The 15005-nt window shown below is 43.5% G+C and overlaps 1 protein-coding gene across 5 annotated transcripts in view; it reads left to right on the forward strand.

Moving 5' to 3' along the window:
* MAPK10 (mitogen-activated protein kinase 10) overlaps positions 1-15005 on the forward strand; it is a 948252-nt gene that overhangs the window by 662277 nt on the left and 270970 nt on the right. For all 5 annotated transcript variants that reach the window (XM_085636553.1, XM_085636554.1, XM_085636551.1 and 2 more), the window contains 2 exons: positions 3424-3553; positions 13853-13911. In XM_085636553.1, the coding sequence (XP_085492679.1) occupies positions 3424-3553; positions 13853-13911 (189 nt within the window). The remainder of the gene's footprint in view (positions 1-3423; positions 3554-13852; positions 13912-15005) is intronic.

Consider the following 15005-nt stretch of genomic DNA (forward strand, 5'->3'; position numbering starts at 1 on the left):
TTGGGGTCCAGTCTCCTGGGTCTGGGATGAGAGGAACTAAGACAAGGAGGGTTAGGAATGCTTGAGGGATGAATCAAGTGTACAGTATTTTTTGTTGCGTATTTTCTCTCTATAATAGGGACACTGTGCCTGGTCTTATAAAAAAGAATGTGCAGCACATTAAATATAAAAACGCAAACATTAGTACTAATTTGGATTCTATTATCTGCAATGCATTACTAGAGTACATATTGTGAAAAAAAAGTACGAAGGGAATCTTCTCAATAAATGTGCATAATATAGAGATTCCTTCGCTCAGTGGTATTTTTGGTTCTTCATACTATTAATGTTTTATTATGAAGAATATAGCACCAACAATATCATGATTGTCTCCCAAAATGCGCTGGTAATAATTGTTACACACAGTCGTACACCATATAGGCAAACAGCAATTAATTACTATTGTATAATAATGCACTTGGGAGCATATGTACAACAGAACGACGGGATGTGACGTTAGGCAAATCTTGTTAACGCCACACTCAGCCATTCTGAAAACGTAGGGATGCACTGCATTTACAAAGATACTGTGCACCCCTGTGTTTTCCCTAGCGCTGGTGCTCAATTAAGTAGCCTAGTTTAACAAAAACAGTGGTCTGGGTGAGGTCAGTAAGATCCTCCGGTAGCAAGGCTACAAGTTATTTAGTTTGAAGTTAATTCAATTGGAGTCATTGATATGCTGAAGCCAAGGTGGATTCGGTTCATAAATGTATGTAAGGACACAGAGTATTAAAGGAAGGCATCACATTTTATTTAAACATCATAAAATGGAGTAGCTTCCGTTTTTTTCATTTTTGCAGAGAGAGAATACAGTGCTCACACATAGATAAGTGACAGTGTGGTGGCCTTTTGCATTAGGATTAAGATGGTCGACCTACATTATACATACTTTAATCTCCTGGTTCCACCTTATGTTGCATCAAAACTCAGGCTGTATACCACTTCCAGGACCTGCAAAGCCAAAAACACAGGAACCTACACCTTCAAAATTCCCCCTACCCTCAAAGGGCAGACATTTATGAACTTGTTTGGCTAGGCAGGTTCTTTAACACCATCACAAGGGACTCAGTGGCAAATTTAGCAACAGTCTATGCAGGTTGAAAGACAAGGAAACCAGAGCAATTTGTTGATAAGTTTCCATTACCAAATTGTTTTCTTTGCTGGAAAGTAGCCCCAAAAGTAATGTAAACAGAACTTTGCACTACGTGTAAAGGTTCCCACACACGCAGCCATGATTTTGGCGCAAAGCAGTATCTAACATTGTACACAGGGCTTTGTGCCCCAAAATATGCCTCCCCAAAATGTTTTCATTTTGCCTAACTTTTCACACATTGTATTCTGCTGCACTGTACAGCATACATCCAATGTGGGAAAGAATTTAAAGTTTTCCTAGTCATATTATTTTATACTGGAATAGTATTCATCCAGTAGAAAACCTATGTTTGCCATCATACATACACCTTTGTCCCAAGGTGCAAAGATGTAAATGTAGCACTAGGCATCCTGAAAGAGTGCCAGCACTGGGGAAGAGAGCAGCAGTGCCATATCTTAGTAGATACATAGGGCACAAGTTCGAAAAGAAGAAGTGGGGGGACCAGCCGAGTTAGGTAGTATGCAAGTAACATGACGGTGCATAATATCACCGTGCATGATGTCATGGTGCATGACATCGCACATGGCATCACAGGATGTGACATAACAACCCATGACTGCACAGAAAGTGACATCACAAAAAGTGACGTCAAATATTAAGACCTCACACATATGTTTAGAAGGTCTATCATGACTACATTTAAGTACTTTACACGATTTAGCAAATGATATTTTGGTGTCAGGGTAATGCAAACAAAATGTCACAGCCATATATATAATATGGTCCTCCATTTATACATTTTGTTTTTAACTCTGCCACAAGGAAATTGGCAACAAGGAGAAATATGGCAGCAGATTTGTTCTGCTTAATTGGTACCAAAGTCTTCATTGTAATATATCTTATGGGATTAAGGCTCTGCAGAGATGTTTGCATGCCCAGTAACTCTCAGGGAATAATAACAACGGTTAGATAACTCTGGAGGTTAATGCATTTGCTGGAGTGATCTGTGTTTTGTCCAGCCCCAGATTTTAATTAAATTAGCATAGAGGGTTAGTGTGTCTCCTGCAAAGCACATCATGTAAAAGCAGATTACAGGTTTTTATTTTATGTAGGTAGGTAAGTGGGTCACTGCTTTAAACACATAACATAGATCTTTTTGTTACTGACAGTTCATAAATTGTAATCCTAATATAGAACAGATAGCTATGAAGGACATGACTCCTACACCTTGCAACCCTCATTGGTTTTAGTACATCCTGCACATTGATACAAAGTGATGTAAAGCGCTCTGACACACTGCTTTGGGATGAGTAGCGTTATAAAGTGATAAAACAAAATAATGGTATTTGAATTTGTGTAAATACTGGGACAGACCAACATATCTGGCATTCCTACAGTGCATGCATATCTCCTATATTTATACAGGGACTGAACAAAGTCTGAACAAAGTCAAAAGCATGCCTCTCTTAAGTACCTGTGAAGTGACAACAAGCTGTGTGCCTTTGTTTCCCTTCTGTTGCATTTGCGTCTAAGTGTGAGACTCCAGACCGCACCCAGCCAGGATAAGGGAATAAAGGGAGGACTGATGACCCCTTAACTTGAGCCTTAATCTTTGGCCGAGCTGGAGATGAAAATAAAATCCCCTTCCATGCCTGCACGTTTCTGCTGGGACTGGAAAGCAGACAACATACAGGCGCTGCTGAACGTGTCCAGTGTCTGAAAATTACACCAGGACACGTTCAGTGTATTTCAACGAGGCCCAACGTCTCTTGGTAGGGGAGACGGCGTCCAACCTGTGAAAATAGTTGTTGGACACCGTCTATCCCGCGTGTACCCCCGGTTGGTGCCCTGTTATATGGCGTTGTCCTGCTCAGGTGCTTGGTGCGACAATCTGTTTTGGCACCCTCTTCGCCATGACTTCCTTCTCAGATTCCCTCACTATCACCCAGCAAAAGTTTCCCTCATCTCTCCATAGCCGTTCTCCTACATAAACGTAATCCGATTAAAGGGCTAGTAAAGACTCCCAGTGCTCGCACGTATTTTTATTAAATCTGCCCCCAGACGGGTAGCGTGCGCTACAGATAAGCTTTAGTCAGTCATCGTTTATTTCCTCTCAGGAGAACGGCACTGGACTTGAAGCATGAGAGTGGCAAATGGCCTTGGAGTCGAAACACAGTTTCATAATGTTAACTGCCTTGAGTCTCAATAATACTTTTGAAAATGTAAAAACCCTCAGAGGGGATTCTTTGGTGTGTCGTTTCTCCTAACGCAGTTCCTTTTTTCCCCTGCAGTGCTGCGTATGATGCTGTACTGGACAGAAATGTGGCCATTAAGAAGCTCAGTAGACCATTTCAGAACCAGACGCATGCCAAGCGAGCATACAGGGAGTTGGTACTCATGAAGTGCGTGAACCACAAAAATGTAAGTCCCCGCCTCAACCAGCATGTTTTATTTTACACACGCTTTCAGAGGACCATAAAATGGCGCCAATGCTCTCTTTAACAGTTACAAGCTGTAAAATGCTGTTTGGTTCCACTGCTTGCTGAAATATCCGCTCAGAGCATGAAACAGCTGGTGTGTCAAAATGTATTGAATTAAGTCCAATGCAATATAATCTCTGAATTGCGACTGCAACATACAGAGATAATTGAGCATTGCGGGATAAACTGAGCAGGAGCCCTTCAGAAAAAAAGCACTACTATAAGCAATAGAAAATTGCACGGGGCTCACGACATCTCAGCCTTGTGGGATACACTCTAAGCTATTCAAGGAGGGTTGTGATTTTCTGGTAGCAGGGCTATAATCTGTGGTAAATCACTTGCTGGAAACAGGATTACCAGTGATCCGAAAAAATGTAGTCTTAGTGTGTTCCAAAAGAGCGAGAGCAAGCAATGAACTTACAACTAAAGCAAGATCAGAATTTGCTCTGTGGTGGGGAAAAGAAGATCATTTCTCACATATGAAAGGTTTTGGAGAGAGGGACGCAGGACAGATCACTGACCATTTGTGGTTGTGAGAAAAAGGATGTTGTATTGAAACAGGTGCACATCACAAACCTTGCCTGGGCAATCTACCTTACAAAAATAAAGCCTCACTATACATCAAATGACCTATCCAATATCCTAACCCCACCCCTATGGTCTCACCCACATACCACACCCCACAACTATCTCATTTGAATTGTAGTGCATTTCAACAGTTTTCAACTTTAACTTTCCCCTACAGCCTATGACTGCATGCATCAACCTCTAAGCAACCAAACTTCCTATACTTAACCTTGAACTTCCTGCCTACCACTCCTCTCCACATGGTTCACCAACTGTCAACGCCAACCAAACTTCTATAAACTCATGCAAAACGTTCCAGGCCACTGCCAAGCACCTGTCTCAAGCAACAACTGAACACATTTCCACTGCCCACCTGTCTCAACAATAAGACCGAACTTTGGCAAGATTCAGGGACCAAGGAAACCCTGAGAAGCTAGCTAAAAGAGGTGGGGGGTAAAACCCTCCACTATATCTCCCTACCATCAGTCACCAGATCACCTGTACCTAAAATGGTGGAAGGGAGCCCAAAATGGGGCCCCTACATACCTCTGGGCTGTAATGGGCTATACATGTAGCTTAACTACAAAATGCAGTCCTGCTCCACTCTAGCCTGGGGGCTAGACCTCCCTGGGGTTGCCTGCCCTCCAAACCCCCCCTTGGGAGAGACGAATGCAGCACAGACCACTGACCATTTGTGTTGTGTGAAAAAGGCTGCTTTATTGCATCAGGTGCACATCACAAACTTCCACTGAGACACAGAGGCCATATTCTCTGACATTAAATCATTAACTGACCCCCCTTCTGGCCAAGATAGATGCTGTATTTGACCCTGTTCCTTCTTAGGTGTCACACCAATTGGTGACATGATCAAAGCCTCCATGCGCCAGTCATCATATGGGCCTGCCATCCTGCCTTCTGGGACCTCCTTATCCAATTTGTCCTGCACTGCATAGGTGTGTTCTCTCATGGACTGCAAACTGTCCGCCCACCTTAAAAGCCAGAGGGGTTTACCCCAATCAAAAACCCCATTTGAAACCCTCCTAGAGTACCTGCGCTTCCTCTGGTCAATCATAGAGATCCAGCCTGTACTCCACCCCAACTTGTTCACTTTAACCGGAGTACAAGCCTTTGGCACAAGATCCTTGTGCCCCCTGCCCCCATCTGTTGCCAAATGGCTGCTGATCCTCATGGGCCCCCTGCCCGCTATCGTAAGACTGCCACTGTCCAGCATTCTGTCCTTGATAGCCTCTCTCCTCCCTGTAGCACTGTACGAGGGCATGCCTGCCTGCACACTTCGAGGACTCATGTGTGCACAACCCCTTGTTGTAGTCCCAACAGGTACGCCCTTCCCCATTCTGCACCTTGGATGCTAGACCCACCCCTACCCAGTGGGGGGGCACCTTGAAAGGGCTGGCAGATTATCAGCAAGCCACTGGCCATGAAAATCATTGTCCCGACCTTTGCTGAACCCATGGTGTGTTGCCAAAGATCAGAGTCCAGCTCCCCCCACTTTGCCTCTGGATCCCAAGGCAACCGCGCCCTGAATTCTTTGTCATACTGAGCCCAGGCATATCCCTCACCCGTAATTTAGGCCTTATGGATCACGTCCATATACTTATATGTGGCCACACAGTGCTCCGAATACTTATCAAAATATACGCTGGCGTAAATCAGAAACGTTATGGTCCAATTTTCAATTGTCAGGGGCACCCTTCTTCGCTTTGCCAGTTCATACGCCTCTTCCTTAGACCGCCTCCTTTGAGCTGGCCTCCCTATGTGAGAGTTTAAGAATTTCCACATACTCTCCTTCCTAAATTTTCTTTTTTGTAGCCAACATCAAATGTGCCCCCAATGGCTTTGAGATCCTTGCTCTCCAGACCCTCCTTTTTCTCCCCTTTATCACCTGCACTCTCCCCGCTACCTACCCCAATGCCACTACCCCCACTAGCTTCTTTCGCCAAACTTTGCATGCTCTTCACGCTGTCTGGTAGTGCTTCCATACCTACCCCTACATCCGCTATATACTTGCCTTGCACAGCCACTCCCCTGTTTCCACTTGATCACCCCTTGTATCCACATCCATGGACACCATTATCGGACCCATGCCAGTGTCCTGCTCCTTACCTGGCTCCAAGGTCAGTGCCCATACAGATGCTTGCCACCTCACCAGGGGCCTCCATGTCTCCCACTCCATTCCCTGCTGAACACACTAGAAATGGCATTTTAGCAGAACCACACCGAGGATCAACCTATGCCATCACAGGTGCCACTCCATTCACCACCTCGCATTCCTCAATGCTGTCCTCCTCATAATCAACCAGCATGATACCCAAAGGGTCCTCAACCCTGGCCCAGCTAGGACCCACACACACATCCTGACTTGATACCGTTGTTCTCGTTGGGAACACAGGCAGACACACGGCATCCAGTGGGGGCAAAAGAATTCCTCCATATCCCTATGCCGACACCACCCGTCTGTCCGTCGCACTGTGATAGGTGGAGGCCGCCCTTGACCTTCCTGCCAGTGGAGCCAACAAGGCCATTCCGTACCTCCTTCTGTTGGCCGTGTAAGGATCCCTCGACAACATCTGCCAAACCGTACTGGGCTCAGCCATCTTTTCACCATGGTGCATTCGAGCCGCACGCAGCTCTAACGAGTCTGTAAACTTGCGATACTCATACTCCTGAAAAAAAGATGATAGGACTGGTGTACTGGCACCCTGGGGATTCTGTGCCCAGCCCCCTTCTTCCTTATGGGCCCTACACCAAATGCTGCGCTCTGCATCTACTCCTACGCCCCTTGCATAACAGCCTACCCCTGTGTACCCCCATCCAACTGCCCCACCTCCCTGCTGCTCACCCCCCACTCGGTCCCCCTTACCTTCTTCCCAACTCCATTCTAACATGGCTGCTATCTGAGTAGATGCTGGCCCCTGGCTTTCGCTGACAACCACAGCTCCCCTTCTTGCTTTCTCTGGATAGCCCCAGAAGGCTGCTTTCCTGCTTTCTGGTGATCATACCCTCCACGTTCCCCCTCAACCCAAGGATCCCTGTTGCCCAAGGTGAGCGAAGCCCCTGCCGGCCCTCTGGGGCTACTCCCACCTCCCTACTTACAACCCATGCCCCTTCACAGTACAGCCGCCACCCTCACCCCCAATGATGAACCAGCGCTTTGTGAGGGGCCTACCACCTCAGGGCCCTCCAGATTGTCATGGACCACTCCAACTGCCCTTCCTGCGCTCTCATGCCCGTTTACTGTCAGTACCCTTGTACCCCTTTAAAGGGCCGTCCCCCTCTAGTTGTGCATTCCCTTTCCTGGCCTGTGCGCTCAAATCAAGTGTGGAGACCCTCGTGGGTGACTCCACATGCACTGCCGGCTCCGCATGCAAACTTTTGACAGCAGTCCCGCACTCGTACAACCCATGCGGTCTGCATACTGCCTTCGACTACATATCAATGTCGGAAGCCACGCTGTCCTCACACTGTAACCACCTCACTGCGCTGCCCGCTTCCATCTTTGGGCCTTCGTGGGCTTGCCCAGCCTTACTGGCCCAGCCCACCCCCACTAACTAGACCCCGCATCTCTTCACACCTCGAGGGGCTCACCACTGAGCGGCCCCTCACACTCACCTTCTCGGCCACCTGAGTCACCGCCGCCATTTTCGCGACAGAAAACATGCCAAACCCTCTGCAGCCATGCAGCTAGCTGTTTAACGAGCCGGGAGGGCTGTGCCTAGCACCTCGTCACATTTTACTACCAAGTTCAGGCTTCCGGCCTTCCGCAGGGGCTGCATCACCTCTGCAACTTCCGCCTCAGCGTCGGACATGCCTACAATTCAATAAAGCACAACCACTGATCCAAAGGGTACCACTATATCTCCCATCCATCAGTGACCAGGTAACCTGTACCTAAAATGAAGGCAGGGAGCCCTAACGGGCCCCTATATTCTTTTGGGCTATAGATGTAGCCCAACTACAAAATGGCAGTCCTGGACTGCACCACTCTCCCAATCTGCCCGGGGGCAGACTCCCTGTAGTTTGCTGCCCCTCAAACCTTCCTTCTAGAATGTCTTGAAACTAGTGGAATACAAATAATACAACAACAAATTTCAATGAATCTGAAAATGGTGATATTTTTCTGGGGGATCAAGGACCCAATTAACCAAGCTATTTACACACATACATTTAGCTTATCTTCAAAACCCATTGCCTTTGAAAGAGCAACATCCTGGTCCTGATTAAAAAAATGAAGATTGGCAGAACTGTATCTACGCAAACAGGGCTGGTAACTACAGACCTTCTTCCAGTATGGTGGAATTCCAGCTTTAACCATTTGGGTTCGGGTGAGGGGTGGGTTTGTAGGTTTTCCAGGGAGGAAATTAGGGGAACATTATTAAACTCAAAAGCACCATTAAACTCAAAAGAGGGAGAGTAGTCATGTACCATTTCTATGCCATTGCTAAATGGCAGGAGAAAGTGCATTCCCTGGATTTAAATGGAGATGGAACAAGCATATTTTAAAGGAGTCTAGAGGCAGGGGTACCCCAAAGGGAAATGTACAATAGCGCAACAGAGAAATAATAAGCTAAAAGTTTTAATTTGCTAATCACTGTTTGTGTCACATTACTTTAGGCTGAGTTTTCAAACTGGTACGCATTCTTAATGTGTAACAGGTAGGCATTGACCACTCCTGGAATAACTAAGAGTGGTATCGTTTTCTATGTACTTATGTGTTTTTCTGTAGTTCATTTGTTTCAGGACATTCCACAATCCTTCCTTTTCAGCAATTCTGTTTTCTCTGGAATTTTTTCAAAGAAAATAAAAGCCACGATTTTACTCCAAAAAGCAGTAGTCCTACTGCAAATCTTCAAATGTTATTCCGTAGCTTTTGTGAATCAAGCCCCAAATATTTAAATGTGGATCGAGGAAAGAACGCTTGTTGCATATATTTTAGGTAATCTTTCAAAATCCTTAGAAAGGGCAGGCTTAACACGAGCCGTATAATGTACTTATATGATGCGTGAAAGTGACTTTAGTGCCTTAATCACCAGCTCAAGGGATTTATGATCCTATGTAGAGAGAAACAAGATTGTTTCCCTGTAGACTCCACAATTGAAGCCTCTACTCTTCTTACTGTTATCTGGACAGCAAATGATATGGGTTAAGAAAAAAACATGAGTTAATACATTTTAAACTAGTGAACTAGATAAAGTAGATTAACAAACCGGATCAGAATTTGATCCAAGCAAATTTTTCTTTACTTCGGGCATAATCGTGCTTGAATCACAATTATCTGGCTTTGCATATTTCACCTAATTTTTGTCTCTTCTTATGCTTTTTGTGTAATTCTTGCGGTGAGAGGCTGGTGCGAGCAGAAAATGTCATGTAGACGATTGCCCAATACATTAAGCTTTTTGCACCAGTGGGCATACCTCCAGCACAATTTTTGTGCAGCAGGCTACACTGTGCACTGAACAGGTAGCTCATGTAATTGCCAAGCACAATTTGTATAATACACAAATATTTTATGAAAACCACTCGTGGGAAAAGGTTTGACACTTTGACAATCATCAGTCAGCCTACCTACTGACTCATTATGCATTCATTGCCAAACTGACAGTAATAACACCTACCATTTTTTAATCCATCCTGATGTGGTCATTGAATGTAGTAGTTGATCAATGCCAGATGTCCTACGATTGTGCTAGGTAAATTTTCTTATTAAACCTTTTTAAGTCATCCTAGTCCTGGTAGAGAGAGAAACAGCAAGTAAATAGATATGTACCAGAAAAGGTCATATTAGAGGTCATCTAGTGTTGATTGGCAAAACAGTTGGGCACATTTTTTATCAAGCACTCTAAAGAGTTGTTGTTGGCATATGCAGCAAACAGCTTTTCTTAGTAGGGTATCTTTAGCACCTCAAACACCAGGCCCTTTCTTCAGATGTATTTCCTTAAAGGGAGTAAATGCTCTGGTCATTTGAGCTAAAGCCAAATTTGCAGTGACCAAGGGCAAGAGATACAATGAGATGGGTGGTTAGAAATATTACAGCTTAACCTTTGTATTACTCTTAGGAAAAATCCTTATTCGCCATTTTTAAATTTAGGATTTTATCTTAAAGAAAACACTGCACATTTTCAATGTAATTTCCTAAGTGCAGTTCAGCTTTTAGGGATCTACATGCTTGCCCAGTCCTTGAAAGGGTGAAATGATCAGAGTCTGAAACATAGGGCCATTTGTGCTATTTTTGCAGACTTACTTATCAGTATTGAGTATTGATTTGCACTCTACTAAAGGCAAGTGAGCCAAGAAAGGGTTTAAATGGATGCCAATATGTAGTTTAATATTTCTAGCAACTTCCTGTTGTTGTTTTTGTAATGATGACTCAGTATGGAAGTCAGGGAAAAGGGATGTGCAGACAAACTATAGAAGAACCACACAAGTATTAATTATGGGAAAGACCTTATCGAGTACTGCTCTAATTGTGCCTTTATTCTCAAAGAGGAACTCATATAATTACTGCTTTAAATAAGCTCATATACTTGGCTGCAGGCACAAAGAGCTTTCAGAGCAGAGAAATGTCCACTTTCTGGAAGTGGCATTTCTGAAATAGTAATGGTAAATCCAACTTTATCAGTAAAAAGGATTTATCATTACCATTCCAAAGAATTAAAACATGACAGAGCTACTCCTTTCCAATCAGAAATTATAGGGTATATGTAGGAGGGACTATGTTTGGATATGCGGTGTAAACTCTCTGTAGGTGCAAATGGAAAATGTCCACGACACCCACTCTAAAAGTGAAGTTAATAAGGGATAGTCAAGCGAGTGATCAGGGGTGGGGTGTGTTCCCTATAGAGTATCCATGCCAATGAGTGCCCAGACTTGTCCCCCTCTTGGTGCAACCGTTGTCGAAATTGTTTTAGGGTATATTTATCGAGGCAATTCCAAACGTATGCTATGCGTCCGCAAATCGTGTGTTCCTTCTGGAACGTGACAGGTATGGGTGGGTATGATGCCTGTAACCTAGCAAATTGTAATTCCTCCCCAGTCAGTTCAGACTGGAGTTGATGGCGAACTATGCATGTCAGTCCCATACAGGTGCCCCGCAGCACTGCTTTAAGAGCCTCCCATTTCGTTGCTCTACTAAAGGTGGAGCCCCAGTTAGACTCAAAGTAACCCATCAGGGATTGTGGGAGTGCATTACGGCCTACTGGACCTCCATCTCTGTGGTATACCACCCCATGTTAGCAGACGGGAGAATGATCAGACAGAAAGCGGGCTATATAAGTTATTTTAGTACCCCCGGGTCAGGAGACCCAGCTACCAAGACCCTGTCCAGTCAACTATATGTATTGTAGGTGGCAGAGTGGCAAGTATATACCTTCTGTGTGGGGTGTTGTCGATGCCATGTATCGTCCAGTCCAATGTTAGTCATTACTTCCCGGAGTGCCGCCGCCATACATGGTTTCATTTCTGCCCTTGAGGGGGCTGTTGCTGGGTCCAGGTCTAATATACACATTCCCAAACCAAAGAAGGGGCAGATGAACCTCGTGGATGAGCAGGTCCTGTATAGTGAAGAAGAACTTGCGTTCATCAACATTGGGGGCATAGGAATTAAGGATTCATAAGTCAGAACCTGCCCTGTATCATGACATTCCGGCCTTCCACATCCGTCTCCTTCCTCCCAGAAAGTTACTTTAGAACTACTGTTCAAGCCCCCATAGATTAATATCTGGATGGTGACAATGCACTGCTCGGGCTCCTGGAAGAACCCACACAACCCCCCCCCCACTTAAGGGCATCCAAATTCTTCATCATGACTCCTTAAGTGCCCAAAGAAATGTGATCACACCACCCTCATCATAATATAACTCAACCAGTTCCCCTTGAAAGCACACTCGATGCTTCAAAACCAACTGCATCCACTATAAAGCCATCATGACTGGCACCCAACCTACCCGGCTAACATGCTCACCAGCTTCGATGATGCTAGGCACACTCGCTGATAGAACTACATCTGACAACGTGCCCTGTCTCTCTATTCACCAAGTATCTGGAACAGTATCCCAGTATCCATTTTGTCTACCCTAACTCTGGCCCAATTTAGAAAGAGCTGAAGGTTCACTTATTAAAAAAAGCTACATAATGATGCTGTCATACTCCACAACGAGTTACACCTTCTATTACTTTTACTGTGTTTTTGAGTTTGACCTTGACCATGCCCCACTACCTTTCAATTAGGTTTGCACTTTATAAATACCAAATTTGCACATATATACATGTCCTATTTTGCAATCTTTTGTGAAAGGATTATGTTCAGGGTACTTTTTTTTTTAACACAGTTTCCTCAGTCATTTAAACTTATATAATTTTTCAAAACCAGTAGGAAAATCAGAAGTCGAATCAGACTTTGCAGGGCATTTCATTCTGGGCACCAGCATCCAAACAGTCACAACAGCCATAGAGTAATGCCTAGTGAAACTGTCAAGCTTAATTATCCTTAGGGCAAAATCAAACCATTGGCCATCCAAGGTTTCTTGATGGAAAATTGGTGTGTGGTTCCATAATGGGAAGAAAGCAGTTCCTTTCATGGTATGAAGTCGCAACCTAGGCCTGATACATATTTTGGCGGACGGGTACTCCATCCTAAACATGATGAATATTCAGTCTGCCCAATTACAAATCCCATGAGCTATAATGGACTTGTAATACAGCAGACTGGACATCCGTTGCGTTTGTGATGGAGTACCCATCCGCCAACTCCAAATCAGGCCCCTACTCTGGGCAACTGATTCTTGGCCACTTCCGGGTAAATTATCTACAAGGTTAAACTAAAAATTCAGTTCAAGGGATGAGACCCTTCTTTAAAAAGCTTTGACTTAAGGATGTATTTCTGTCTTTTAACTTATTATTTTGTGGCAATAATTAAATACAGAAAGTGAGAAGGTGTATATAGTTGCATAATATTGATGCAAATAGTAATTTTCCCTTGATCAGTTATGGTATGGTATGAGGTGCTGCTAGCTGTGATTTTCTGCCCCCATCAGTTTTACAGATTATGTTTATACATTTTGATGTATGTATGGCGTTAATGGCTACTCTTTTTTTTAAATGGTAAAATACATGAAACAGTTGAAAAAACATTGCCTGATATTAATATTTGCCGATAGGAAGCAATGTTTTTCTTTCATATTTGGAAAAAGTATTGCAAAGGTTCAATTGAGCTTGTTTTCACTGTCTAGTGTGGGTCACCAGCCCAAACATGCTCCGATTGAGGCATCTGAGCGACAGATAAGCTTAAAGGATGTTGTGACGGTTCAACCATCCAACTTACAGAATTAAAAAAGAATCCTATCTTAGTAAGGGCATGGCTCAGTAGTAAGACATACTAAGTGCAATAATTTTATAAGTGAATAAAAATAGTAACAACAATTCAGCTTATTTTTCTTCAATACCACTTAGCAGATAGTCTTGGTGCCCCCTGGTACAAGTCAGAAAACCAATATTAAACTGTATATTCACTGTACTACCTACTATGGTATTTTTTAGATATTATGAGAATTCATATTTCACCATGTAATGCGGTTGTGATTGTTCATATGTACCTTCTTTCAGGCCCATGTTTGTTTTTAATTTCCCTTCTCTCTTTTTCTCCATTTTGATCATGTAGATCATCAGTTTACTAAATGTCTTCACACCACAGAAATCTCTCGAGGAGTTTCAAGATGTGTAAGTATCGTTCAATAAATGAGCATCATATTTGTTTCATACTGTAAGAAAGTAGCTGATTATTTACTTCTGCAAAATGGGGTTCACAGTGACACTTTGTCTACCAAGTTGGGAAAGGCCAATCTCCTTTGACTGAGTTAAAATTCATTGGCTGCCAGTGTATAAAATGTGCTTCAGAAAGCAGAGATTGGAATAAAAAGGTATTGCAATGATCACTTCTTTGAAGAAATCAAGATATGAAATATAAAGTTGAGCAACATTTGTAGAATAGTTTCATGAACATTGTGCGGATTATTGGTCAAAGGTTAGACAGAAGGTAAATTTTGGTGCTTAAAGTCATGCTGAGAGATAATGAAAGTCAAATAAAACTTCATTTATCCAAAAGGCCATAAAAGCGCAACACAGACATAAAAAACATACAATATGAATAGTCTTAAAAATAACAGGTACAGATTATGAAAATACATACAATTTAAAATGTAGCTAATGAAGAGTATTACATTAGCATTTGGATATTTTCTGGATGTAAAAGACAATTTATATAAAATTTAATAATGAATAAAACAAATCCAGCAAACCCATGAATTGCAGAAATGTTAGCCCTTACTTATGCAGTCTCAGGTTTGATTTGCATAAAATTGGAACCAGGAAAGAGCGTCCCAAAACCGATTATAAAGTGCAACATAAAATAAAGTGGCTAGTGCTTTGTACTGTGGTGCCATCACACCCGCAAGGCGGTCGATCCCTTTTTCAGACCGCTACTGTGGGAAAGGAAAATCCGAAATGCAGTGTTCCAAGCCTGAGAGTAGTTAGCCAATATCGATATGTGAGATTTTGAATCCACCTTAAGTGCAGCTCAAGGCTACGTGCTGTGGAGAGAGAATCATATTTGCAATTTTTGAATGTAAACCAATCAGTGGGAGAGAAAGTCATGCTGCCCATACCTGTAAAGAAGTGTAGAAACCTAAATGGGAAGGTGGTAAAAGATATTGTGCTGTAGTGGTGGTTAACGGGAGATTCTTGTTGCTGTTCAAATGCCTGGGGGGGCTTAGCGTGTCATTTTTGCTACTTTATGATGTGCTCCTTCATGAAAT

Source organism: Triturus cristatus, chromosome 2_1 (assembly GCF_964204655.1).
Source record: "Triturus cristatus chromosome 2_1, aTriCri1.1, whole genome shotgun sequence".
Taxonomy (NCBI): Eukaryota; Metazoa; Chordata; class Amphibia; order Caudata; family Salamandridae; genus Triturus; species Triturus cristatus.